The following is a 25,780-nucleotide window of genomic DNA, read 5'->3' on the forward strand; positions in this document are numbered from 1 at the left end:
AAGTGGAAGGAACGTTTTTTAAAAAGCAGTTTCAAAGAAGCCTCATGCATATAAACTCTACACTTACAAGTTGAGAGAAACAGACAGGGGAGGGTAATTGTGCCTTCTTTCAAAAGGACTTGCTGTCCTTGGGAGAGGAAGTCCCACCCCATCCAGCTGTGTGGGTGGGAACATCCCTCAGAGCTGAGTGAGAACAGATTCCCCCAACCCTAGAGGCTTCCTTTCCAGCCTTGGAATTAGAAGATGGCTGCTTTGACTTGGTAAAAGGTTCACAGGCAACATCAGGAGCCCCACTCCTGCCTTCCCCAGGGCTGTTCTGGAGATGGCCCGCTTAGGGAAAAGTCTGTCCCCTAGCTACGGTCTTTTCTAACCCTCCTAGCAATCAGAAGACCAGGAACATGAAAGAAAGCATGATCTGTGATTCTCACTGATGACTAAGCCTGGAAAAAGAGGGAAGACAGGGATACCCACAGTTGCTGAAGGCTCCAAGATGGTGACCTCCAAAAAGATAAAGGACAAGATAGTTACAATGACCCAAAGCAGTCTCAACATACAGCTGTTTCCTCACCTGACACAAGATGTTTCCTTTTCTATTTCTTTCTATCATGTGAATTACTTCAATTTCCTTTTAATTGCTTTGGGATGCTTCAAACTTTTGATGAGCTCCCCAATAATAAATTATTTTAGCCTGACTCTTTAAAACAGCCAGCATCATATCATAAACTACCATGGAAGTGCTGATACTCCCTGAGGGTAAGACACTAAGGAAACAGAGGAATTGCTTCAGTTTTCAGAAAATTCCAACAGCTGTCTGTGGAGCTTGGAAATCTTAAAGGCATCTTAGGTGAGGGGCAGAAGCCCTGGCTGATGTGACTGCAAAATGACTTGACCTGAAGATCTACTGAAATGAGGCTTCTCATGGCTGCATTTTCTAGAGGCCAGGGGATCTCAATTCAGATGTTCCATGCCAGGCAGGTGCTATGCCCCGCCCTTGGTACAATTCCAGGTTTCCTACAGGTGACAACACAAAAGGGATGAACCTGTTCTGGATGCCTTTTGTCATTCCTCACATCAATGCTTAGAGAACAGTCTCATCTCCAAGGTTTCTTGGAGATGGCTCCCTAGCTTGCATTTCTACATCAGCTGAGCTATGGAAAAGAGGAGAAATGAAGAGCACTCTCTAAAAAAAATCCAACACATTTGTCTTACAGGTCAGAAAAAGCACTTGCCCATTTGGAATCTCTAAAAATCAAGGGCTACCCTTCTACCTTCTCATGGACCAGACAGACAGCCATCAGCTGGGGAGATAGGGAGGTCAAGACCAGAAACCACCAGGGATTCCTCAGGTCCCTGTGTGGGAGGACAATGCCATCCAAACATCCTAGGGTGAGTGGGAGGCTGTTTTGGACTTAAGGTTCCCTCCCATGAAAAACCTTTGGCCAGAAACAACTATCAGACATTGTGAATCTCATTCCAAATTCTCCCAAGAAATAGGGAGGAAAGAGACCCAACCAAAACCTCAAAGTAGGTCAATGACTCTAAGTCAATCACAGAACAACTTTTTTGAATATGAGCATGAGAAGCATCCTGTCCTTCTAAGATAACCACAAAGGAATAATTTAGACTCTCTTCAGGTAAGTTCTGGGCTCCAATGTCCCTACCTAATAAAGACTCATAACTCACGCTCTGACCTGGTTTGGCATACCAGTCTCCAATGACAAAGAAACCTCCTTCCAGGAAGTGTTGAGCAAGGGGATCGCCTTCGAGATCATGACTGGCAATGCCAACATAAGACACCACTAATGCACCAGGGACAGCCAAAGCAACAAGCTACAAAAACATTCATCTAAATGCCACTAAGCTATATAACTGCACCCAAGGGCTTCGTTCAGGGCTGAGGACACCCACCGCTGTGGCATGTCCCACTGTGGCTTTCAGTGTCCTCCCTACTTCCTACTGCTCGGCCTGGCCAGTCACAGAAATGCCTTGCTCCTGTATCTCCCAGCTCTGGATATCTCCCTTCAAGCCTGTCTGTCACACCTCTTTTAAGCCACCACTCCGGGGAGCCCACTCCCTCCTCTGAGTGGTCCCCTTGAGTCTCAGCTCTCTGAAGATGATGCAGCTTGAGGTGCTTTGAAGAAATCACTGGGGACAGAAAAAGGACATTACAAATCCAGAAGAAGGTTATGGCCAAGGGATGACACCTGCATCCTCAGATAGGAATTCTCTCGGTTTCCTTTTCTTCTGGTGGTATGCTTCTTTTGGAAACGTCTTGAGCTTCTTTGTTCACTTCTTCTTTTGTCCATGCAGAAAAGACTGATTGAGGACCTACTAAGTTTCAGACACTTTCACAGGAGGCATCTCCGGAGGTCAAGTGGATGCCACAGCAAGCTCAGCCTGGGAGCATGCCTTCCCCAGTGAAATCGGCACGAGCCTGGCCCCCAGTTCCAAAGAAGGCAAGAGGTAAGAGTGCCTACTGGGTCCCCTCTCACTGCCATCAGTCACCAGAGACCTTTTACCAAGCCAGGCAGCAGCTGTGCCCTCTTTCCACAATTGGCTTTGCTCTGATTGTCTTTAAACATAACTTGGCCTCAACAAGTCATCCCACACCTGCGCCAATCATCTTCTGGGTGACAGACTTCAAATACGCAGGTTGATCAGAAACATGCTATGGTGGGGCTTGGGCATAGCCTGGGTTCCTGGGACCAGATGGACTCTGGGCATTTGGATGTGTGGCTTTAATGGAAGAAGTTCCCCTGGAAAGAAGGGCCTGGCCTCGCTACCCTGGCCAGGTGGAGGGTGGAGTAGGAGTGGAGGCCAGGGGCTGGGCAGTGTTTTAAACCACATTCAAATGACTCATTTTCATGAAGCCCGATGGACAACCAGCCCACCAGCCTCCTCAGGCCTGAGACCCCTTCCCGCCCCCTCCCAGGCTTCTTCTTCCAAAGCAGCTGTTCTTTCACATCAGTTCACTAGGACAGCCAATCGTGAGCCCAGGAGGAAGCTGGAAGAGATTGGTTTTGTCTGAGAAGCTATTGGGATTAGAACGCAGAACCCGGAGTCCCACAGCTGTGGGCGGGAAACCCAGGGCTGCCTCCCCAGCCAGGTGACCAGGCGGGTCCCCGTATGTCCTGGATGCCCTTTGCCGGTGTATAAGACACGGCTAATCGTCTACGCGGGATCATTACTATTAAATGGTTTCACAGGGGCCTTCACATTGTTCTAAACGTGGTCCCCACGTGGCTCCACCCCGCCCTTGGGGGAAGCTGCCACTGTAAGGGTCACACGGGAGCAAAACCCAGCAAGCACGCGGTGAGCATGTAGCCAATGTCCTCTGTCCCTGTGACTGCCGAGGTGTTGGCAGAGTGTGACATCTTTTCGTGAGTTTGCGCTGGGGGAACGGGCTCAGTGTGTCCAGCCTCCTGGCTTGGCTGTGGGGGTCGCCTCTCCTCTCCGCGCTCTGAGCTGTGTGGCTGGGCTTTGCGAGACCGCCGGCAGGGGAGAGAACACCTGGGCTGGCCACTGCCTGGCCTGGACCCCTGCGCAGGTCTGGACCCCCCGAGGTCCTGAATGGCCCCGTCCTCCCACAGCTGGGGCTTGGATTTGCTTCTCCTCGGTGACCTCTGGAAGACCCGGGGGCCCGGCTAGGCCCATGGGCCTGGCCCCGCGGGACACTCACCTCTGGCCAGGTTGCGGTGGATGGTCTCCTGGGACATGGTGTGCAGGCGCTTCATGTAGTCCTGGCTGTACCAGACCCGCAGCCGCTCCCCAGGCCGGATGTCCCTGCACGCCCGGAAGTAGATGCGCTCGCCGTGCTGGAAGGCCAGCAGGTTCTGCTCCCTCTCCTCCCGCGAGATGACCACGTACCTGGGGGCGAGGGGCACAGGTGAGAACCACGGCCACCCTGGTGGAGGGCTTGCCAGGTTGGGTGTGGGCACGAGAGGTGACAAGTCCCCAGGTTCAGGGGAGCTACCTCCCTTACTTGCAGGGGTCCCTGACCCTTCACAGACCTCCAAAGGTAAGGGGTCTTTGGGCTGTTTTCAGTATCTCACAAAACCTAGCAGAAAGAACCTTCACGACAAGGTACCTGGGAGAGTATTCAAAAAATGTTGAGACTCAAAAGTCTCAACAGAATGCCCAATGGGAACAGAGGAGGCAGGGGAACAAGAGACAATGAAAGGTTGGCAGACACTACTCAATCTAACCAAATAATTTAAGGTCAGAGAGACTCAGAGAGGCTCAGTAACTTGTCCAAGGACACACAGCTAACAAACAGGAGGTTAGCCACTATGACTCATGGCTTCTACGTGGGTATGTAAAGCACCAACTCAGCTTCAGATCCAAATGATAAGATAATAACATGTATTGGTAAAGGTGGCATGAGCGGCATCTCCCACAGTGGTCACCCGCACAGCCCTTTGGGAAACACACTGGCAACACAGATCCAGAACAATCAGATACACCGCACGCGGGTGTGCCAACCTCGCAGCCCACGCCCCACATGGCTTCACTACCGGAGTAAACGATGTGCATTCGCACGACGGAATGTGACTTATCCACAGAAAAGATGTTTGCAAAGAATCTTCCATCGCGTGGCAAAACCGTGGCGATCTAACACAGTGAGAGTATCAGAGGGAAGTGTCGTACCCGAGGTCCCAACGACGCTTTAAAAACCAGCCCCCGTACGCTGCTTGCAGGACGCAGACCCGCGTCCTCGCCGTATGATCTGTGCCAATTGGATTTCTTTGTGATTTTCTGAACTTTACAGTTTTCCTCAATAAGGATTTTTTTGCTCTTACTATTTATGTCTCCAAGATAGAAAGAAAAGAGAGAGACAAATGCTAATTCCAGCATTGGTGGTAGGCACAGAGGCCAGCAGCACTGGGGGTCAACACTGGAGACGCCCAGGGACAGCACCCACATCCTCACACCCACCCTGAACTCCCCTCAGAGGTCCTGCAGAATCTACTCAAATCTGCCTCAGAGGGGGCGTGGCCTCAGAAGGCGTCCACTGGGACCCAGGGAATCATCCACTGACAACGGAACATAGCACAGAACTCAGGAACTAAGAACCAGCAGAGGCAAGAGAACTCCAGCTTTGGCAGCTTTCCCCGAGAGGTGAGTCCACCCTGGGAGCAAGCACTTGCATCTTGTCCAGGATCTTGGCCTCGGATCATCTGCATTCTCATTAGAATCAGACACCAGCTTCAGTCTCCGTAAGCTGTGAAAACCTGGTGGCTATTTCCAAGCCCCCCACCTTGATGGTGTCAGCCGAGAACTTAAAGAGGACCCTGGCCCAGAGATGTTGTCCTAATTCTCCAAATGCAGAGCTGGCCTTTTCTCCACACACGTCCAGGTTTTTTCTGAATATGTGAAATAATTTCCACTCCCCGATTTAGTTAGACTCTGGGATTGGACATCCCAAAATAATCAGCCTAGTAATTTGCACTGAAGGCAAGAGCAGTAACGCCAAACATTTCCACTCCATTCATCCTCCTTCTCAAAAGTCCCTGGGATGGCAGAGCACAGCGGGAGGAGGTCACTGTCCCCTTCTCCCCTCCTGTCGCATTCTAAAGGATTCAAGCGCGAAAGGATGGAGTCATTTCCCCGTTACTCAGCTTTCAAAGGAAAAGACAGCTGAGGGACAGGTAAGTATCAGAGATCCATTCTTGAGGGTGTCAAAAGGTTGAGAAAGATTCCAGCCAGTTTCCCCTTCCACCCCCGGGGTTTCTCTACTCAAGAACCAACGTGTAGAAAGAGCATCCCAAGCCTTTGTGTAGATCGCGAGGTATTTTCACAGACAGACCCGATGTGTTCTGTATCTTGTATTCGGTTGTTTTTAAACTTGGCATTTGAAATTCGAAATATACGGCAGCTCTCGGTGAATCACAGCAGAGTCCCCTGCCAAGACTGTGTTCATAGGATTTTTGAGGTACAATAAATCCTCTAATTACGTCTCCTTTTATTTAAGTATTTTGAGCTAATACCTAGTGGCCTGGTCTAGTCTCAGAGTCCTGCTGTCCCCATCCACAACAGTCCCTCCTTGAAGAGCCGAGTCTGTCCCCTCACACGGGGGCAGGTAAGCAAGAGCCCTCCCTGCAGAGCACCAGGCTCCCAGGGAGTGAAAGGTCTGGGGCTCTGAGCGGCCGGGTCACCCGGTGTTGGAAGGAGGCCCTGAGAAGCAGGTAGAAGACGCCCGGCCGGGGCTGTTGGGCAGAGCGGGGGCTGTCGGCCAGCAGTCCGCACCCCACCTGCAGACGCGGCACCTCTGAAGCCTCCGAGGGGCAGGCAGGGGTTCTGTACTGAATCTTCCGTGGGGATAATGCGTTATTTCATTCCTGCCTCCTTGAGGGCCTCGGGTACTGGACACGAGTGTCGTCCACTGGACACGAGTGTCGTCCACTGTGTCCTGTCCACGGCACCATGTTTTCTAGCTAGGTCAGGAAATGACTGTCAGTTCCAACTTGAGAAAAATAACCCACGAGGCATGTGCTTCACGGGAGGGGACCCGCGAAGGCCGGGCTCAGCCTGCTGCTCTCCCTCGAAGAGGAAACTGTCCCACCAGGGAGGTGCACCTGGAGGACGGAGAACAGGCTGGGCCCTGCACCCCTGTGAACTAGCCTCTGGGCTGGGAGGGACCTTGGGTCCTGCACCTGCCCTCCTGACGGAACCTGCCCTGACCTTGGACGGAACACCTCCCAGCCAGCCAGAATGCGTCCCCACAGGAAGCTGGAACTGGCCCAGTTCACGGCCACACACGGGTCTACTTCCTCTCCCTGTCCTCACCTGCCAGCCTCCTGGTCCCCACTGATGCCAAGAGACAGATATGGCCCTTTTCCATCCCAAGCTGTGGAGACCCTTCACCTCCCTGTCCCTTTACTCCGACCTCCACTTCAGAGTTACAGCTTCTGACTTGGCCCCTTCCTTGGCCCTGGGACCAGAGGAAGGAGCCACTAGGCACGCTGACCTCGGGGGTCGCGGGAGACCCCAGGCCCACTTTCCCAGCACCGCTGCCCCTCCTGGAAGTGGGGCAGCCTTGACTTCCAAGGTCATCCTGCAGAGGATGGTCTAGAGTCCAAAGCCAAAGGTAAGTTAGCATCATCCAGAAAGGGGCTGCCGGGTCAAGACCTGGGATTCCTGCCTGGGAGAAGCTCTGTGATTGGCAGCAAGCCAGGGCAATGCCCTGGCCACTCTGCTGAGGGCACTCCCAGCGGAGCCGAGGAAGCCACTTCAGTGGCTTTGAGGAGCCTCCGATCTGCATACACAGGCCTCACTTGCAGCAGACTGACACCGGGATCTGCAGGGACTTGTCCCCCGGAGGTTCGTGTCTCAGGGTGGTCCTTAAAGTGCACTGGCAAACGACAGCCCCTGATGCCCTGGGCTCTCCTGCCAGCAAGGACCATCTTCCCTTGGAACCCTGAGTTAACTTTTAGGGGACACAGGGCCACACTGTTTAGCGCCATCCCACTTAGGTGTCAGACAGGAGACACAACGGAAGGTCTGATAGGTGGGTGCTCTGCCTCCCTCTGACCACGCCTTCCCTCCCTGTCCCCTGAGGGCCTGGCCCAGGCTGGGCACAGTCACCTGAGTGTGTGGGGCCGGGGTGAGCAAGGACTCTGGAGCCCTGTCCCCAGCAGGCCTTCCCGTCACCTAGCCCTGCTCTGGGCCTGGAGGTTTCCACCAGAAGCGAAGAAAGAGCGTACACACCAAAGAAAGATCCCGGAGCCTGGCTGTGCTCACCGCGTGAGAGCAGTTTCTTTTTATTGCCATCTTAACAAAAATACTCGGGAAGGTGATCTGGGATCCAGCGAGGAGTGCGGGCGTTCCAGGCAACGATCAAGGCCCTGGGCTGTTGGGCAGGAGAGGGTTCAGTTTGGGGGGCAGGAACCCCCAAAGAACCAGAGGGTAGGGGGATGGAGCCAGGGCACAGGGACATGGCGGCTGCCCTGGGCTCTCCCATGTGGACGCAGCTGGGTTCATAAGCAGCACTCAGGAAGGGCCTGGGCAGGCGCTGGTTCAGCAGCCCCCCCACCCCCACGGTGGCCCTGGGGGCAGGAGATCTCCTCCCAGGCCAGGGAGCAGCAGGGGAGAGGCAGCAGGGCACCCCCATCCCGACACCTACCTACCTCTAAGAACCCAGGTCCCCACCCCAGGGAAACAGGAGCCCAGAGCTGCGAGCGGCTGGAGCTGGTGCGTATGCGGCCGAGAAGCAGAGCGAGGCGTGCTGGCGCGGACGGGCTCCGGGTCCCTGGAACCTGCTCTCCCCAGACACGGCCCTGACACCAGGGCCAGGGCCCAGTGGGAGACACGCCTGACACTGCCACCACCCCCAGGCCACCAGGGGAGCCGAGGCAGGGGCAGAGGCCAGGCAAGGAGCAAGACCCCTGGCCTGGACTCCAGATGTGGCTCTGGACAGGGCAGCAGGACAAATCCACAGTCCTGGCCTCCCACTAATGGGCTATGTCACTTGTCACCTATGAAATGCGAATGGTAGAGATAATGTCCAACTTAGCTGCCTCTCAGGCTGTCCTGAGAACGCCCTGAGAAAAGTATAGAGTGCCCTAAGAACGTAAGACCTCCGCCCCCCTCCACGGAAGGCAAGCACAGCAGCCGAGCACGCGCACTGCACCAGGGCCAGCCAGGGCCAAGGCAGGCACCTCACGGGGCCCAGAGCCCCTGCCAGGTGAGGACGGCCCCGCCCATGAGAGCTGAGCTCCAGGTGTCCTCGAGCCACGCCCACTTGGAAAGCAGCAGGATCAGGGACCAGGAGGTCAAGAGGTCGAGGCGGAGCCCTGAGGCTGGAAGCGGGGTTCCCTTGAGATGGCCCCCCACACTCGCGCTCCCACCCACCAGGTCGCTGCCAGGGGATACAGACCAGGAGGAGGAGGCGCCTCCAGGCCAAGCAAGCAGCAAGCAGGGGTTTTCTTGCATGTTGAGCCTCCGTCAAAGGTGAGGAGGGGCTGGACACGGGCTCCCAGAGCATGAGGAGCCGGTGGCACTGTGTGGGGGTGCCAGCGCCCCAGAGTCCTACAGGGGTCACTGGTCCTGTTCCTGGACCCCAGAGACTGGCCACGGTCTCACAGCCAGACACCTCCCTCCGTGTCTCCTAGCACAGCCTGGCGGGGCTAGAAACTGTGCTTTCTCTTCCGAGACCTGGTAGTCCGCGTGGGGGCTGCTGCCGGGGGAGCTCGCGGGGCGTCCGCGGGGGGTTCCTGGGCCAGAGGTGCGGAGCCTGTGGGGGCGGCACCTTCTGGCCCCTGCCGACATGCCTGGACCCCATCCCGGATCTCTGTCAGCGTCTGGCACATCTGACCGACGCGGCTGGTCAGCTCCGCCATGGCCCGGCCGAGGACGTGCATGCTGTTGGCCATGTCCTGGTGCACGGTCACCAGCTCCTGGCAGAACTGCCGGAACACCTCGGTCTGTTGGGCGTGGATGTGGAGGAGCTGCCAGTCGAGGCCTGGGGAGGGCGAGCTGGGGTGCGGCCGCGGGCTCCTGCAGGCCGCCTGCGCCGCGGGCGAGGTGCTGGGCAGGGCCTCCGGCTTGGGGCCCACGGTCTCGGACTGGTCGGAGGAGGAGGAGGAGCGCAGCAGGGTGGGCCTGGCCAGGTGGGCCTCTTCCTCCGGAGACCGCTGCAGGGGCAGCCGCAGAGGCTGCCGCGAGGGCCCAGGGAGCTCCTCATCTTCATCATCTTGGGGGACAGAAGCAGAGAAGGACAAATGGTTACCACAGGGAGCAGCGGGCAGCGCTGGGTGCGGACTCACCCGTGGAAACACCCAGCCCCCCCACCCTGCCACGCCTCGGCCTGGACTGGCACCACCCACGCGAGGCGCGCGGGCCAGGCACCCCAGGAGAAGGATGCGTCGCTCCCGTGGCAGTAGCCGCATTCTGGGGCAAGAGTCCAGCCCCAGTGACAGCACGTCAACCCAGTGGCTCAAGACCTCCGCCATGTCACTTCACCTCTGCGATTCACTTGCTGCAAAGTACCGTCAAAGATCTCTCTACCCACATACTAGCCCCTGGGCCACCCCGCTGGCTCGTTAAAGACGCAGGTGCCTTGCAGGCGGAGTGACCCTGCCAAGGGCACCAGTGTGCTCTGGCTGTGAGCTCCAGCCTCCCTGAGGCCATTTCTGAGTTGCCTGGGGCCACCTGGTGGCCGTGCTGGAATCTGCAGTCCTAGATGGCTGCAGGGGTGCCCACAGCCTGGAGGAGGGCGGGAGGGACAGTAGCGGGTGGGCAGAGCTGTGCAGAGTGAGCCCCGCCCTGCCGTGCCCCTCCCCCCAGGGCGGTAGCCAGCTCAGGCCCAGGCGCCGCACCCGAGTGCTTGATCACGTAGGGACCATCAGACAGACTGCCACCTGCCACCAGATAGAGGGAGGGGACCAGCCCCCAGACATGCAGGTCTCAGCTTTCAGGTGACAAAGTCGTGGGCAGATTGTCATGACAGGAATAAGAGCACGCAGGCCACCCTGACCGTCAGGGCTACATCCAGAACCAGCCCTGGGAGACGACAGGAAGGACGATGGTCCCAGGGCTCCCAGGGTCTCACTGAAGCCAGCACAGTAAGAGCCCAGTGCCTCCTGGTCCTGCTCGGTGGGACAGCAGTCACCCCCCTGGAATTCCAGAGAGGGCGAGAAGGCGTGAGGCCCCTTCGCTAAGGCTACTTCCTCCCTTGCGAGGCCTCAGGCCACCGAGTGTCCCTGGCAGGGTGGGGGTGCTCCTGCTGGTCAAGGTTACTTAGGCTTCGGGGAGATGGAGGGGTTGAGCAGGGCAGGATGCAGGGACTGGGTTTTACTGAATGTAAAATTTTTCTCCTAATTGGGTGGAATCAGCCCAAGACTGGGAAAGCCTGACCCACGGGGCGCTGGCCAACCCGGGTGCGATCGAGTCCGGGTCTGACTCGACCTGGAGCCACCATTTCTGACTGTTTCCTTGTCTGCGTAACAAGGAGACTCGACGGTCTCCATGTTCCTTTCCAGTCCTGAGAATCCTACTCTGTGAATCGCCACCTGTCGGGAGCCCCAGCCAAACAGGAAATCAGCAGATCCCCATGACAAGGGGCCTGGGCGGAAGGCAGGAATCTCTAGGGCCCACCTCCCGCTGCTGGCTGGCTGGGGCCCTGTTCCAGGCCTCCAGCAGGGACCGTGCCTGAGGGTGGGGGCGGACTGTGCAGGGGCAGAGGGGAGGGCGTGCTCCGGGGCCCCAACCGCTCTCCCTTCTGGTGCCCCAACTGGAAAGAGCCCCAGCGTCCTGGCCTGGAGGTCCATCGGAGTCACAGGAAGCGAAGGGGGAAGGCAGGGAGACGAGGGGTGGGGACAGAGGCAGTGTGGGTGGGGTGGACAGGAGAGGACGCCTGGGCAGCCCCAGGTGGGCAGAGCCAGAGGGAAGTGGACCGAGGCAGCCGGGCACAGTGGACAGGAGGACAGGAGCAGCGCAGTTGGTCCAGGCGACCAGAAAGGAGCTGCTCCTTCCAGGCCCAGGCCTGCCGGCTGGGCCGTCCTGCCCCCGCCCACCCCCTCCCGCTGCGCTGGGGCTTCCCTGGCTTCCCCATGTTCCGGGAACGTGCCAAGACCTTCCTGATGCGGGGCCTTCGTACTCGCTGTTCTCGGGGCCTGCGCCTCCGCCCTCCCCTCACGGCAGCCTCGGGCCCCTTAACTCTTCCGTGCCCTCACCGCTCAGTCCCACTGCCACTTCCTTCGGGGGCCTTCCCAGCCCCACGGTGCCTGCTGCCACTGCCCCCCACCTCAGGGACACGTGCAGCGCTCGGGGAAGAACCTGCCTGTCAGGGACCCTCAGCGGGCCCTGCAGCCCGCGCCCCTGTGCCCGCCCCTCCTGGACAGGACAGCCCTCGCCCCTGCACCATCACTCCTGCAGGGGCTTAGCTCGAGCTGGCGGCGCCCCCGTGCTCAGGAGCTGCCCCAGGGCAGGGCTACATGGGCACCACCCAGCCGCGTCCTGGCTGCCAGCACAGCTCCTGGCATGCCAGCCTCCGCGCACGTTCCGGAGGGAAAGCGGGGACGGAGCGGAGACAGGACAGAGGGGCCGCGGGAGGGGAGATGGGGGCGGGGAGGGGGCGAGGGCAGCGGCTGGGCAGGATACTCACAGCTGGTGGAAGGGCTGTCGGTGCCGTCCAGTTCTGCCCGGGGAAAGCTGCGCCCCGAGCGGGCCGTGAGCAGCGCCGACTCGATGGCTCTCTCGTGGGCGGTCAGCACGATGGCAGGGGCCCGGCCCCCAGCCCCGGGGCCTGACAGGGACTGCTGCATGAAGGCCAGCTTGTCCTTGGTCCTCCGTTTCATGTCATCCCATCTGTGCTTAATGTCCTTGATGGAGCGGGGGACCTGGCTGACGGAGGTGATTTTTCGAGCTATGCCTTCCCAAATCTTGTCCCTGTCGGCATGGGACAGCCGCATGGTCTCCCTCCCAAAGAGAACCGCTTCATGGTGGGTCACCTCCGTGACCAGAATGTCCAGCTCCTCCTTGGAGAACTTGGGCTTCCTCTTACGCTCAGCCAGGGGTGCCACGTTCCTTGGGTTGAATATCCCACAAAGCACAATTGGGTAAATGACCGTCAAGGCGGGTGGTCCTCCTCCTTCCTAATCGCCAGCCCCAGCTGGGGAGCCAGGAGGCACCTGGGACAACCTGGCCCCCACGCCCTCCTCCTACTGAGAGGTCCCTTCTACTACTCCTCGCACGGAGGGCAGGGTGGGAGGAAGAGATGCGGGTCAGGCAGGCGGGGGCGCTGGACGGGTCCTGCGTGCGGAGCAGGCCCGGCCTAGCCTCTTGCTAGCAGCGAGTGCTGGGGAGGTTCAAGTGACCTTTCCTGCCTCCCTCTCCCCGTCCAGCAGGGCAGTACCAACACACCAACTTCTCAGGGGTGGTTCTAAGTGGGGGAAGGTATGTGATGTAAAAGCATCCTAAAAATCCTAAAAAAGGAAGAAAGGATCCTCAGCGGGGCTGGGATTAGACTACGGACCCTACAAAGCCAGGTTCAAACAGAACCACGTAGCTGAGCCACGGCCTGCAGGGCGACCATCCACATGGGCAGCTGGGGCCTGTGGCCTCAGCTGGTGCTGCCCATCAAAGTCCGTCATCACAGAACGCTGATTCCAACACGTATGGCCCCGGCCCCTCCGCCACCTGCCCCCTCCCAGTCCCCACTTCTGTGGGCACAGGGAAACAGGCTTCTCCCACGCTCTCCACCAGCAGTGTCTCTTGGGTGGCTCTGTGGCTTTCTGGTTGAATTGGAAGAGCTCATGAGCATCTACTGGAAGGCAAGTTCCACTCCGATGGGCACCAGGAGTGACCTTGGCTTCCGTCTCATGGGCAGCCAGGGGCACCAGGAAGGGGCACAGTGGAGCCCTGGCATCTGGCCTAGCACCTGCTCTCGTCTTGAAGCTCAACCTCTCCACCCTGTGCTGCTGCCCATCCTTTAACTGGTGCTTCGAGGTTTGAAAGGCCCACCCAAGAGAGGCCACCAGGGTACAGAGAGAAACCTGGGGACCCATTGGCTCCTCTGCCTCCCACGTCACGTCAAAGGCCAGTGGCAGCGGGCTCTTCCAGATCGCCCCGCCCTGCGCTGCAGAACCCAGGCCCCGCAAGCTGGGGAGAGGAGGGCCTTTGGTACCCGCGTCCCGCGATGGCAGGGCACAGACCTTGGCTCATGCAGACCTGAGACTACAGGCTGTCTCCCTGGTGGCCACAGGGCCTCTGGACAACTAGGGGAACCATCCCAGGGCCACTCCCCAGGGCTGTCAGGAAGATGGGATGCGGTTTCTTGATCATGCCACCCCGGGCATTGGGCTGAGAATATTCTCTGTTGTGGGGGACGTCCTGCAATGTAGAACGTTTATCACCGCCTGTGGCTTCCACCCAACGCAAACCAGTGGCACCCACCCTTTAAGCTGCGACTGCCAAGATGACTCAGGCACTGCCCGGTGCTCCCAGAGGGAGAAGCAGCCCTTGCCGAGGACCCCCGCACACGCCCCGGCTCAGGGGACCACGTGGTCAATGCTCTCTTCCTGCCCACCGCGGTTTGCAGACACTGCCTCCATTCATCACCCTGCGCCCCAGGCCACAACAGGCAGTCAGAGCACCTGCCGGTGGAAGGAGCCGTCCAGTGGGAGCTGCCCACACAGCCATCCCCAACCCGCTCCTTAAGCTGAGGGCCCTCCTGCAGGGACCACCCAGGCGCCACCTGGGGTCAGGGCAGGGCAGGGAGCAGGGGCAGGTCGCAACCCAAGCAAGGTGATGGGAATGGACCCCCCACCACCCAGGGCCCCCCACAGCCCAGGGAGCCACTTGGCCTGGTCCCTGAGTCCAGAGCCCCAGCCTCCACTTGCTCTGCTAGTGACTGTGGGAACCTGGGCAAGAACTCGCCCTGCGCTGGACCTGGGTGTGGCCACTGTGGCATCGAGACCGACAGCAAGAGCTTCTCGACCTGAGCACCCGGGAATCACCGTGGACCCCTGACAGACGCCAGAGCCCTTGGCCACCCAGCCAGCTGGGCCTGCAGGCTCCGCAGGGCCGGGCGACCGCTACGTGGTTCAGGTGAGGATTCCCCTTCTTTGGGGTGTGAGGACGTCCGGTCGCAGGCAGAGCTCAGGGTGCAGCAAGGGCAGCAGGCGAGGCTCTAGGGGCAGCGCTGGGCACCCCGAGCCGCGCAGGGGACGGCCTGGCCGGAACCACTCGCGCCCTCCCTGTGGCCTGGAGCGCGGCCGGAGGGGCGGGGTGAAGAGCCAGGCAGAGGCCCGGCCCGCGCCGTCCACGGACAGCCTGTGTGAATGCCTTGTGCCACTTGCCCACGGTGTCTCCAAAGTCCTGGCTGCTTTGAGGCCCCTGTCACAGGCCCCTTCTCTTCCGCCCAGGCCCCAGCAGCACAGTGAGATGCCACGCAACAACCACAACAGGAAAAGCCGCTTCTGTGGCACAGGGTGAGCCCTGAGCCGGCCACAGGGACAGGGCCGGGGGATCCACCCGGGTGCCCAGCACAGGGTCTGGGTGGAAGCGAGTGAAGCATGCGGGTGTCCTGACCTGGACCCAGAGGCAGGGGAGAAGGCGGCGGTTAGAACTGCGGACCCACTTCTTGGGGCCACTTTCAGGGCCCCGGCCGACCCGGGCATAGGAAAGAGGTGGAGGCGTGAGTTTGTCCCCACACCCCACCTGGGCGTCTGCCTATCTACGGGGACCCTGCTTCTGCACCTCTCAAGTGGCAGTGGGAGCAGCTTCCCCAACGAGGAAGAGGATGAGCCTATGCTCTGGAAGGGGAGACCGCGGTCGGCTGGCCGGAAGTCACCGACGGGAGCACAGGGTCGTGGGGCCCTCGGAGGACGCCCAGGGCCCCGTCGTGATTCCCTGGCTCCAACCCACTTCTCATCTGCCCCCGTCACAGTGCAAACGCAGCCACCTCCTCCGTGGAGTCCCTAACTGCAGGGTCCCTCCTCTGCAGCCTGCAGCCTCCAGCACCTGCGGGTCACCAGACCACAGACACAGAGGGCGCCAGGATCATGGTGCAGAGAGTCCAGTCCAGCCAAAGGCCCTCTTGCTTGCCCCAACCAGACCCCACCCCGTTCACCTTCCTGGGGTCCCAGAGAGAAGCCCCCACAGAGCGAGAGGCCAGCCTGCTCGGCCACCCCACTGCCCACGGCAGGGCTCCCCGCAGGCCAGTGCTGAGCCCCAGGCCCCAGACTCAGCTCAGCCCACTGGAGCGACCCGGGAAGTTTCCTGCTGCCTCCGGCTAGCCTTTAAGGACCCTCTGTCACACACTGGCCCGGGGTGAAATCACTCTTGGAATCACTCGGGCCCAGCAGCGGGGACAGCAGGGCCGCGCCTCTGCCAGAGGCCCCCTCCCCCCGGGTACCATCTGAACGGTTCTGGGCCGCACCCCTGCACCAGCCATCTGCCCCACGAGACAGCATTGTGGCCCTGCAGGGTCCCCAGGAATGCGACCAAGGACCTGAGGCCTCTGGGGTCCCTGTGGCCCCAGCCTGCCCACAGTCCTCCTCCAGAGCCCCCTCATGGACGCTGGGGAAGAGGAGGGCCCCCGAGGTGGACACGGCCCTGCTCTGCACACAGCAGTCCAGAGGCCTCTGTCACTGGCCCTCCCAGAGGCCGGGCAAGGCTCCCAGAAAGCAGCAGAGAGCACTCACCTCATCCAGTTGGCTCTGGTCTCGTCGGACCCATCGATGGACTTGTAGCGGCTGTTCTTGTCCACAATCTGGAAGACAGAGAGACCGTCAGAATGGGCCATTCTAGAAGGGCTTCTCCTGCCCCCGGGCTCCTTCCCAACCCAGGGCCCAGGGCCTGGCCCCTCCACGGCCTCACCTCCCCCTTTCTGCCATCCTCTTACAATGTCCCCAAAGCCACAGGACTGAAACCCAAGCTAGGGTCCAGAATCCCTGCCACCTCCCTACCCTCCCCCCAGAGGATGGGAGGACACACACGCACACAAGTGTGCACACACATGTAATATGCACGCACACACACGTGGCCACACACCACACATGCACACACACATACACACATGCCCACATACATACACACACACACAAGGTGCTGTGAATTCTGGGAAGAGCTGAATGGCGCCAGCTCCAACCTCTGACTCAATGGAATGCCCAGAGACGTGGCCCACAAGGCCACTTGCAATAGCCTCGTGTGATAGCAGCAAAAGTTGGATCTGGCCTGTCTCTCTCCGCAGCCACCGTGGGAGATGGAAGCCACCGTGGTACAAGTGGTGTGTGTGACCTGAGAGGGCTCTGGCCCCCTAGTCTCTAGATACCCAAGGGCCTGGGGCTGGAGCAGGACCACTTCTCCAGAAGCCCCACCATGGCTCCTGAATATCAGCGTCAGGGTGTGGGATTCCGGGCTGGCCAGGCTGTTTTCTCCCAATCCTGTGGAGACCAACCGCTAGCCTAAGGCTGGTCTTCCACAGGTGATCTGCCCATGGTGAATCTGCAGACTTTCCCTTTCTTGCTGATTTCACGCCATTTTCACCATGATCCATTTCATAAGATCCTCTTCATTACTCAAGGAGAACTTCCAAACAGAGACATGTCTCTTCTGATTCTGGAAAATTCTCAGTCTTTACACTTTTGAGTACACAGCCTCTTAGTCATTTTTCCAGTCTGTTCTGGTAGAATTTCTATTAAACATACATGGGAGTACCTCCTTCTTTGCTCCACGTCTTTAAACTACCTTTTCATATTTTTTTTCTTTATCTCTCAGGGTAAATTCCTGAGAACTCGCTTCTAATTCACTAACTCTCTCTTTGACTGTGTCTAGTCCAAAGCTCCTCCCATCTACTCAGGTTTTCCTTTCTTTCTTTGCTTCTTTTTAAAAGGGGTACCTTTCATTCAATGGATATTTTTCATTCACAGGTTTTGTAACCAGTTCTTGTTTTCAAATCCATCTTTTTCTTTCATTCTGCCCCTCTGGGTTCCATGAGGACATGTTCCTTCGTTTTCCTTGTCCAACAGCTTGATTGAGCAGACAACCTGATAAGTGTGGGCACATGAGCTAGATCAAGGCTGGTTCCCCCAAAGGCCTCATGAAGCACAGCTAACCCACTCCTAACGAACCCCCGATGCTATTCCTAACCCACACGGATTCTCCCCAGAGCACAGGGAAATTTTCACTCATTGTAAGTCAGATCATCTCACTTACTAGCTCCTGATTTTATTCACTGCACTTATGGTAAAAGTCATAAGGTCACAGCCTTCAAGGGCGTATCCCTGTCCAGCCGTCTAACTGACCTTGGGATTCTCTGCCCTTCACTCTTCTGCAGCCATGCTGCTCTGGGGACGCACTTTAACCTGGGCCACTCCATGCCTACAGCCTCTTTTCCATACTCTTAAAAAACAATGATCGTAAAATCATTCAATCATTGAGAAATGATAAGGAATAATGCAGCTGACAACCTGTGTCCATCAGCGAGAGCCAACAAGTCACACCCATCATCTCAGATCTTTCTCTCCTGTTGCTTCAAGAAAATCCCAAGATGCAGCTAAAGATTTCCTCCGCCTCCAACCCATCCGTCTTCCCTTTCTCCCTTCAAGGGTGACCACAGTGCTGAAGTTGGTGGGGAGCCCTCTCATTTCTAAGGCACAAGAATTTTCTAAGAATAATGTGCAGCATTGTTTTGTGTGTTTGGGAATCTGGTAGAAATGGCCCCCAAGTGACCACGTCCTGGTATAAATGTCCCACCCAGCTATCTAAAGCTTGGGTTAAAAGATACCAAGGCCCTTTTTATCTCGCTGGTCTCAGATTGTGTCCCCTCCACAGAATAAGCCTTTTACTGATCTGACCCTAATGTAGGTTTCCCCTGCACCCCGCATCCCCACCCCAGTTTTAGCTCTGTGGCATCTTGTTACTTTTTTAAAGTCCTAATGACAGTGAGCATTTCCATTGATGATGACACTGATCTATCTGTGGATGTGGTAAGGGACTGTCTTCCTCCCCAGACACAGGCCAAAAGAGACAAAGCCCAGGGCTCTCCCACTCCCGTGGGGATGTTAGAATGCAGGTTGAACGAATGAATAGAGCCTTTTAAATAAAAGGCAAGTCAAAGAAAAAATTATATACATTAACATTTAAGAAAGACAAGAGTGGTATGCTGAAGATAGCCTGCACTGACCAGTAAGGGTGGACCTCAGGAAGTCTGTGAACTGCCTGTTACACGTGGCCATTACTAAAGACTGAATGATACAAAATTACAGTTCAATAAGTTATACATTTTTAAAAGGTAATATTCAAAACTTACCACTTGCAAATTATTTTACTACATTTCACTATTTTCTGCGTCACTTCTATTTCTATCTGGGTGTGTTAAAGGCTTGGTCCTCAGCTTGGAGCTGGTGGTGGGACTTCTAAGGGGTGGCATCTCACAGGAGGTCCTGAATCACCTGGGGTGCACCCTGGGGGGGAATATGGGACCCGGTCTAGTCCTCTCTTTGCTTCCTGGCCGCCAGGAGGGGAGCAGCTTTTCCTCACCACAGGCCCAGAAGCAATGGGGCCCAATGATCAAGACTGAGCCCTCCACAGAACAGACCCGTCCTCTCCTATGGCACTGGCTCTCCAATGTCCTCTCGCTTCCTTTAAAGCCCTAACTACAATGAGCATTTTCAGTGATGATGGTGTTAATCATCTATCAGTTGATTTGGAAACAGACCCTCCCTCACCAGAAAAGTTGATTATCTCAGGTAGTTTGCTCCAGTAACAGAAAGCTGACTAACACATATACTTCTCAGAATATCACGTCTACTGTCTCTGTACATCTCTACTGTCTCTGTACATCTCTACTGTCTCTGTAAATATGGTTTAGTGTCTCTACTGTCTCTGGAAACATCATCTGCTAGTTGCTACTTCATATTCTATCCTGATTCCATGTTCAGCAATTTCACACGGCGTAGCTCGAAAGTCTCTGACACCACACAACTGGGCACCTACTTCCCCGCCATCACTGTCAATCAGCTGTCAATCATTTAGCAGCACAACGTAATGCACACACGTACCTGCCCCCCGCCCCCCACCCATACAACTATCAGCAGAGCTCGGGCCTTGTGGGCACTGGGCAAGTGCTCCACCACTGAGCTACACCCCAGCCAGATCCATGTGCCTACGTGAGCATGAACGGTCTGGGAGAGCCGTGTGGAACCCTCGATCTGTGTTATCTCTGCAAAGGAGAAGAGACGGCAGGGGCAGGGTTTGCCTCATCTGTCTGTGAGACTCATCCGCCTTTGTGTCATAAAAACCTCAGGAAGATAAATGGACAGAACGTGGAGCTCTGCCCCCTCCTCCAGCAATGTCCCCAGACACATCTGCATCGTGGGGTCACAACTATCCTTGCAGCATGGCCGTCACCATGGGTGAGGAAGGCCCTCGGTGATCGGCTGCCCTTGGCCCCGTAATGGTGAGTGCACTTATTAATGAAAGGACCACGTTAGATACTGTTCATTCCGGGGGGTGGGAGGTCTGCGGGTCGGTGGCCACTGAGTTGTGATCACCTCTGCCGCTCTGCCCGGGGGGCGCTGGGAGGGACATGGCGCTGCCTTAGGCCTCTGTCGCTGGCAGGGCCGAGGCTTTCTGAAGGCTTGTTCTGGCTTCTCTTCCCCGCCAATCAGGACTTTCTCTAATGGTGTATCCCTGTGCTCCCTGAGGTCACGGGGACAGTGGCCACAGTGACAGGGTCTCCAGGAAGATGGTGTCACAGACCACAGTCCAGCGGACACTAGAGAGGCCACGGTGGCACTGCGTGGTCAGGAATCACGTGGTGGGGACCTTGTGGGGTTTTGAGAACCCAGAGCTGGGGGCCTGTGTTTGGATCAGCCGAGGACCTTCCCGGGGGGCACGGAGTCCACACTGAGACCCTGGGAAGAGGGGAGACAGGGTGCTGAGCAGAGGGTAGGTGGGACCCTGCAGCCCGCAGACCCCACGATCGCTCAGTGAGGAGTCCAGGCCACACTTGTCAGGAGCAGGCTGTGGATCTCCAGTCCTGGACAAGGACGGGACAGCGAAGGCCTCCCAGGACCCTGGAAGACTGACTCCCAGTCCCCTCCCTGCTAAAGGACCCCAGGGTTCACCTAAAACCAAGATCTGGTGAATCGACCTGCACAGACGAGAAGAAAAATAAGACCAGAGCAGTTTCTGGCCTCGAGGGTCAAACCCGGTCCAGGAGGGCCAGAGAGCCACTTCTCACCGTGGTGCCAACCACCAGCGATGACAAGGAGGAAAAGCCACGACAGCAGCCACTCGGAGACCGTCTAGGTCCTGTGCTCCGCACTGCGGCCTTCTGGTGCCTCAGGCTGTCTTCATGTTGCAGACCGGGAATCTGAGGTCCCAGGCCAGTAGGGAACACGCCCAAGGTCACAGCCATGGAGAGGCTGGAACTTAAAATCGGGTTTCCGATGACCCACTCCACGCAGTCTCGTCCACTGTGTGGAGAGGTGGGTGTGGCCCCATGACCCCTCGTCCACCAGGGCTCTCCTGGAGCCGGGCCTGAGCTTCCAGCGTGGCCTCTGGTTCCAGCGAATCTGCCGAGCACAGACTGGCATCCTGACGGGGAGGAACAGCCCGCTCTGCAGCCGGATGTCTGCCGCCACCAAGGAGCCACGCTCAGCTCCTCCGAACGCTGCCAGAACCAGAGGTTGCAGAAATCGGATTTTCAGAAACCTGATTTGCTTGCACTTTCAGGAGCCCGCTGAATCCGTAAAGCAGCCTGGGTCCCGCCCTGCACCTCCTCACATAACAAAGCAGTCACAAAAATGATTTGTGAGGCCATTCGCAGTTGGCAAGGGGCTTTGGAGCTTCAGAGGCTTCTCCCCAGAGCCCGGGAGGCGGGCAGCATGGTCTGTTCTCCAGCCACTCCCCAGCTGAGCAGACCGAAGACCAGGGAAACAAAGAGGCTGCCCTGAACTTGAACTTGAACCCTGGCTTCTTCTGTGCCCAGAAACATGAAGTGAAGAACATACAAGCTGGACAGGGGCCTCTGAGACTATCCAGACCCCAGGTGCCTCCACTGTGTGCAGCATTTTGTGAACATTAGCCTTTTGTGCATATTCGACTTTCTGAGCCGCCTAAGAAGTGAAGCTCATATGTGAAGCAGGATGTAACCCAGTCATCCTAACTTACCAATAAGGAAACGAGCACTTCTTTTTATTGTTCTAAAACCACCTTTTATCAAATTTCATTTTTAAAAAAAAAAACACTTTATTGAGGTCTGATGGAAACACTCAAAGCTGTACGTCTTTGATGCACACAACTGAGGCGTCTGGAGAGAGGTCTACACCTGTGAAGCCGTCCCGCAAACTGAGCCACAAGCACGACCGTCACCTAAGCATGTCCGTCACCTCCAAAAGTCTCCTCCCTGCTTTCTAAATGCATTCATCATTACCGTTGTCATGGTGATCGCAACACAAGACCTCTGCTCCTGGGCGGGCTTACGCATTCTGCACAGTCTGGTTCCCTGCAGGCTCCGTGCTGCTCAGTGCGGCTCTGGGACTTACTGATCTTACATTCTGGAACTTTCCACGCTTGGCCTGACACCTACTTCCTCTTTCCCCAGCTCCAGCACCACCATCCAACTCTTGGTTCTCTGAGTTTGACTATTTAAGATTCTTCATGTAAAGGTGTTAGAGTTTGGCTAAGTGTCCCCCAAAGGACGTGTGTTACCGGCTTGGTCCCCAGTCCGTGGCCCTCTTGGAGGTGGTGAACCGTCAGGGGTGGGGCCTGGTGGGAGGTCCTCAAGTCGTTGCTGGTGTGCCCTTGAAGGGGACTCTGGGACACTGGCTCCTTCACCCTTTTGCTTCCTGGTCGTGAGGTGAGCGATCTGCTCCAGCACATGCTCCTTGGCATTGCTGTCCAACATGCCCTCCACAGGCCCAGAGCTGTGGGTCTGCCAGATCCTGGACTGGAACTTTCAAAACTGTCAGCCAAAATAACCTTTTCCTCATTATAAGTTAATTGCCTCAGGTTTTTGGTTACAGTGAGGGAAAGCTAATGAATACAAGTGGTATCAGGGAGTATATGTCCTGCACCTGGCTTATTTCACTTCTCCAGGTCTGTCCAGGTTTCATAAATGGCGGGATTGCCTCCTTTTTTAATGCTTAAAAAAGGCCCTGGGGCCTGGTTACTGGAACCAGCTTGCACGCAGTCTCTGGGGCCTGGTAACGGGAACCAGCTTGCACGCAGTCCCAGATTCCACATGCGGCTTTCACATGTTTCCCTCCACACCTACCCGCGGCCCTTCCTGAAGCCCACGGGGCTCCCTTCCTGGAGGGAGGCTGGCTGGGACCTGTTCGTCACTGCCAGGCACCGGTCTGAGCCAGCACAGCATCCCAGCAACCCCCCGAGCCACGCTCCTGAGAGCATGCATCCCTGTCTTATGGACAAAACCCGGAGCTCAGAGAGAACAAGAGGCAGCCCAAAGACATGGAGATGGAGGAGCCAGGGTCGGAACCCAGGGACATGAGAGTCCGGAGCCTGTGGCCAATTCAGGTGGCTCTTCCCTTCACAAGTCCCTTGGCTCTGCCTGTAAAAAGTGCCCAGCCAAGGGAACTGGCCCAGGACCAACCACCCCCAACACATGGCTCCACACTGCTTGGCAAGGAACATGGCCCCTGGTGAAGGTTAAGGTCATCCTGAAGTCCTGGAGCGGAACCACAGGGAGCGGCCAGCACAGAGACTGGCCTGAGACCTACCTCCTCATTATGACTAGCATGCAGGGTCTGGACCCAGAAGACTGCCCATCAGGGGGCAGCAAACTGGAAGTGGGGCATGGTGGCGCACGCCTGTAATCCCAGTCACTCAGGAGGCTGAGGTGGGAGGATGGCAAGTTTGAGGTCAGCTTGTGCAACTCAGTGAGGCCCAGCTTCAAAATAAGATAGAAAGGGCTCAGTGGTAGAACTACCCTGGGTTCACTCCCCAGTACTGCCAAAAGGAAGAGAAAAAGGCAAGCTAGGATGAACCTGTGACCAGAGAGACATCATATAAAACCAACTTGAAATGTCATGATTCAGATTGGAAGGGTCTTCCAAATTAGCATGGAAGAGGGCAGCAGCTACCAAGGTTGATGGGCAAATAGCCCATGGCATTGTTCAGTACACAACCTGAACATCTGTCCTGTGTGGCCCTTCCCCAATAACCAGTGCAATGAACAAGAGGGAGGAAAAACTGAGAAGAAAGCCTAAAATTCCACCATGAGAGGTCACAGCCACTAGCATGGCTGGCGTCAAAAAGTCAGATAAAAACAAGTGTGGCCAAGAATGGAGGAAGCAAGCCTGCCGAGATGCTGACTGATGTCTCTTTGGAAAACTGTCTATTCCTCAAATGACTAACCATGGAGTTACTGTGTGACCCAGCAACTCCACACTGAGGTGTTGCACACAAGAGAAGGAACAGCGTGGATCCACATGCGTGTCCACGGCTGCCACAAGGAAGTTGTAACCCGACTGCCCATCAGGGGACGGCAGGTGAACACATCACAGTCTATCCACCCAATGGGACGCCGGCCGGCTGGGTAGGGGGCCCGGGCCAGACTCGGAGACCTGGAGGACGCCAAGCCCGCTCTGTGATCTCATCCAGGTCAATGTGCAGAACAGGAAATCTGCCATCAGAAAGCGGGTCGGGGGTTACTTAGGGATGGAGGGGCGGGGCAGAGGGGAACGCAGCTGAAGGACACAGGACTTTTTAAAGTCACAAAAGTCACCTGCGGCGATGGTCACACCTCTCTGTGACTGTACTGGGAATGGCCGAGCAGCACACTTTGATGGGTAAACGGCATGGCCTGTAAGCAGCACCTCGTCAAGCTCTTTTAAGATTAGTATCTGCCAAAGGTTCAGCAGCAGTGGTCAAGCATGGGAAGTGACCCTGCCCCAGATGCTTGGAAGGGGTCCCCCAAAGACATAGGAGGTGTTAAGGTTTGGATGTGAGGTGTCCCCAAAAGCTCATATGTGAGACCACGCAGGAAGGTTCAGCGGAGAAATGACTGGGTTACAGTCTTAACCCGATCTGTGAGTTAACTGAGTGGAACGGGGTGGGTGTGGCTGTAGGAGGTGGGAATTGGGCGTGGCTTTGGGTGAATATTTGTATCTGGAGAGTGGAGTCTCTCTCTCTGCTTCCTGATCTCACGTGAGCTGCTTCCGTCTGCCACGCTCTTCTGCCATGATGTTCTGTCTCACCTCGAGCCCCGAGGAGTACAGCCGGCCTTCTACGGACTAAGCCCTCTGAAACCCTGAGCCCTCAACTGAACCTTTCCTCCTCTATAAATGTGCTGGCCAGATCCTTTAGTCACAATAGCGAAATAGCTGAGTAAAGCAGGAGGCTTCGGCTGAGGCAGGGGACTGTCCGAGAGAGTCGCACTGGGGCCTGGAGCCTGGCACGGAGCTCTGGTTTGAAGTCCGGGCCCCCACAGGGGCAGCACAGCCTTGGAGAGGGGACATGGCCTTCCAGGCCCAAGATTCCCAGCCTGTGGAGGGAGGTGAGTCCCACCCCACAGGCTGGTGGTGAAACCCCAAGGGCCAAGGCACAGGTCGCTGATCACACGCACACGGCAGCCATCGGTGCCGAGGTCATTGTTTCTGTGCCCATCAGCCCAGGCAGCATCTGCTGAAGGCGCCTGGGGTCGGAGGGGCTGAACCAGCTCCGGGGTGTGGGTCAGCCTCCCCTCTGCACAGGAAACTCCGTGTCCCTGCCCTCAAGGCCAGGAAGTCTCCCAGGAATTAATGCTTCTCAAACCAGAGTCTGTGGATACATTCTCAAGATCCAAACATTCTCTAAGAGTTTTTAATTCTATGTTTTAATTTTAAAAAATCAATAGGAATCGCCATGAGAGTTCCACACCCACAGTGAGCACAGGCTTATGGCTGAGTCAGCCCCAGGTCCTCACCACCGCGCCCCCTGCCCTGGGATTCTGCTCTAGAGTGAGGACAGGTGGCCCGAACTTCTCTGGTCCCTGCCCTGGGGTTCAGCACACGACCAGCGGGCTTGCGAGGTGGAGGGGCTCCCGGGGGAGCGGCCGCCTGCAGCCAGGCCCCGAGCGGTGAGCTCCAAGTCTCTGGCCTCCAGCGTGGAGCCGGGTCAGCCCCACAGGTCAGCCGAAGCGCAGGGCACCCCAGAGCCAGGAGCACAGAGGAGGCTTGCAGCTGAGGGGCAGGGACGCCAGCAAGAACGTTCTTGCCAGGAGTCAGCAGCGAGGTCCTGGCGACCCACCCCAGCCTCTGTCTGCTGCGCGCCTGACGGCCAACGATGGCTTGCGTGTTTCTTAACTGGCTGGAGGGTCCGGGCTGCAGGT

General features: G+C 57.1%; 1 protein-coding gene across 6 annotated transcripts in view; it reads right to left on the minus strand.

Moving 5' to 3' along the window:
- Prdm11 (PR/SET domain 11) overlaps positions 1-25,780 on the minus strand; it is a 69,112-nt gene that overhangs the window by 4,054 nt on the left and 39,278 nt on the right. For 5 of the 6 annotated variants that reach the window (XM_047518370.1, XM_047518369.1, XM_047518371.1 and 2 more), the window contains exons 5-6: positions 16,146-16,213; positions 3,680-3,867 (exon numbers count right to left, since the gene is read on the minus strand). In XM_047518370.1, coding sequence (XP_047374326.1) covers positions 3,680-3,867; positions 16,146-16,213 — 256 coding nt within the window. Of the gene's footprint in view, positions 1-3,679; positions 3,868-7,738; positions 9,692-12,103; positions 12,526-16,145; positions 16,214-25,780 lie in introns of those variants that run through there. The other variant, XM_047518372.1, reaches the window with a different exon arrangement.

This window comes from Sciurus carolinensis, chromosome 11, assembly GCF_902686445.1.
Source record: "Sciurus carolinensis chromosome 11, mSciCar1.2, whole genome shotgun sequence".
Classification (NCBI taxonomy): domain Eukaryota; kingdom Metazoa; phylum Chordata; class Mammalia; order Rodentia; family Sciuridae; genus Sciurus; species Sciurus carolinensis.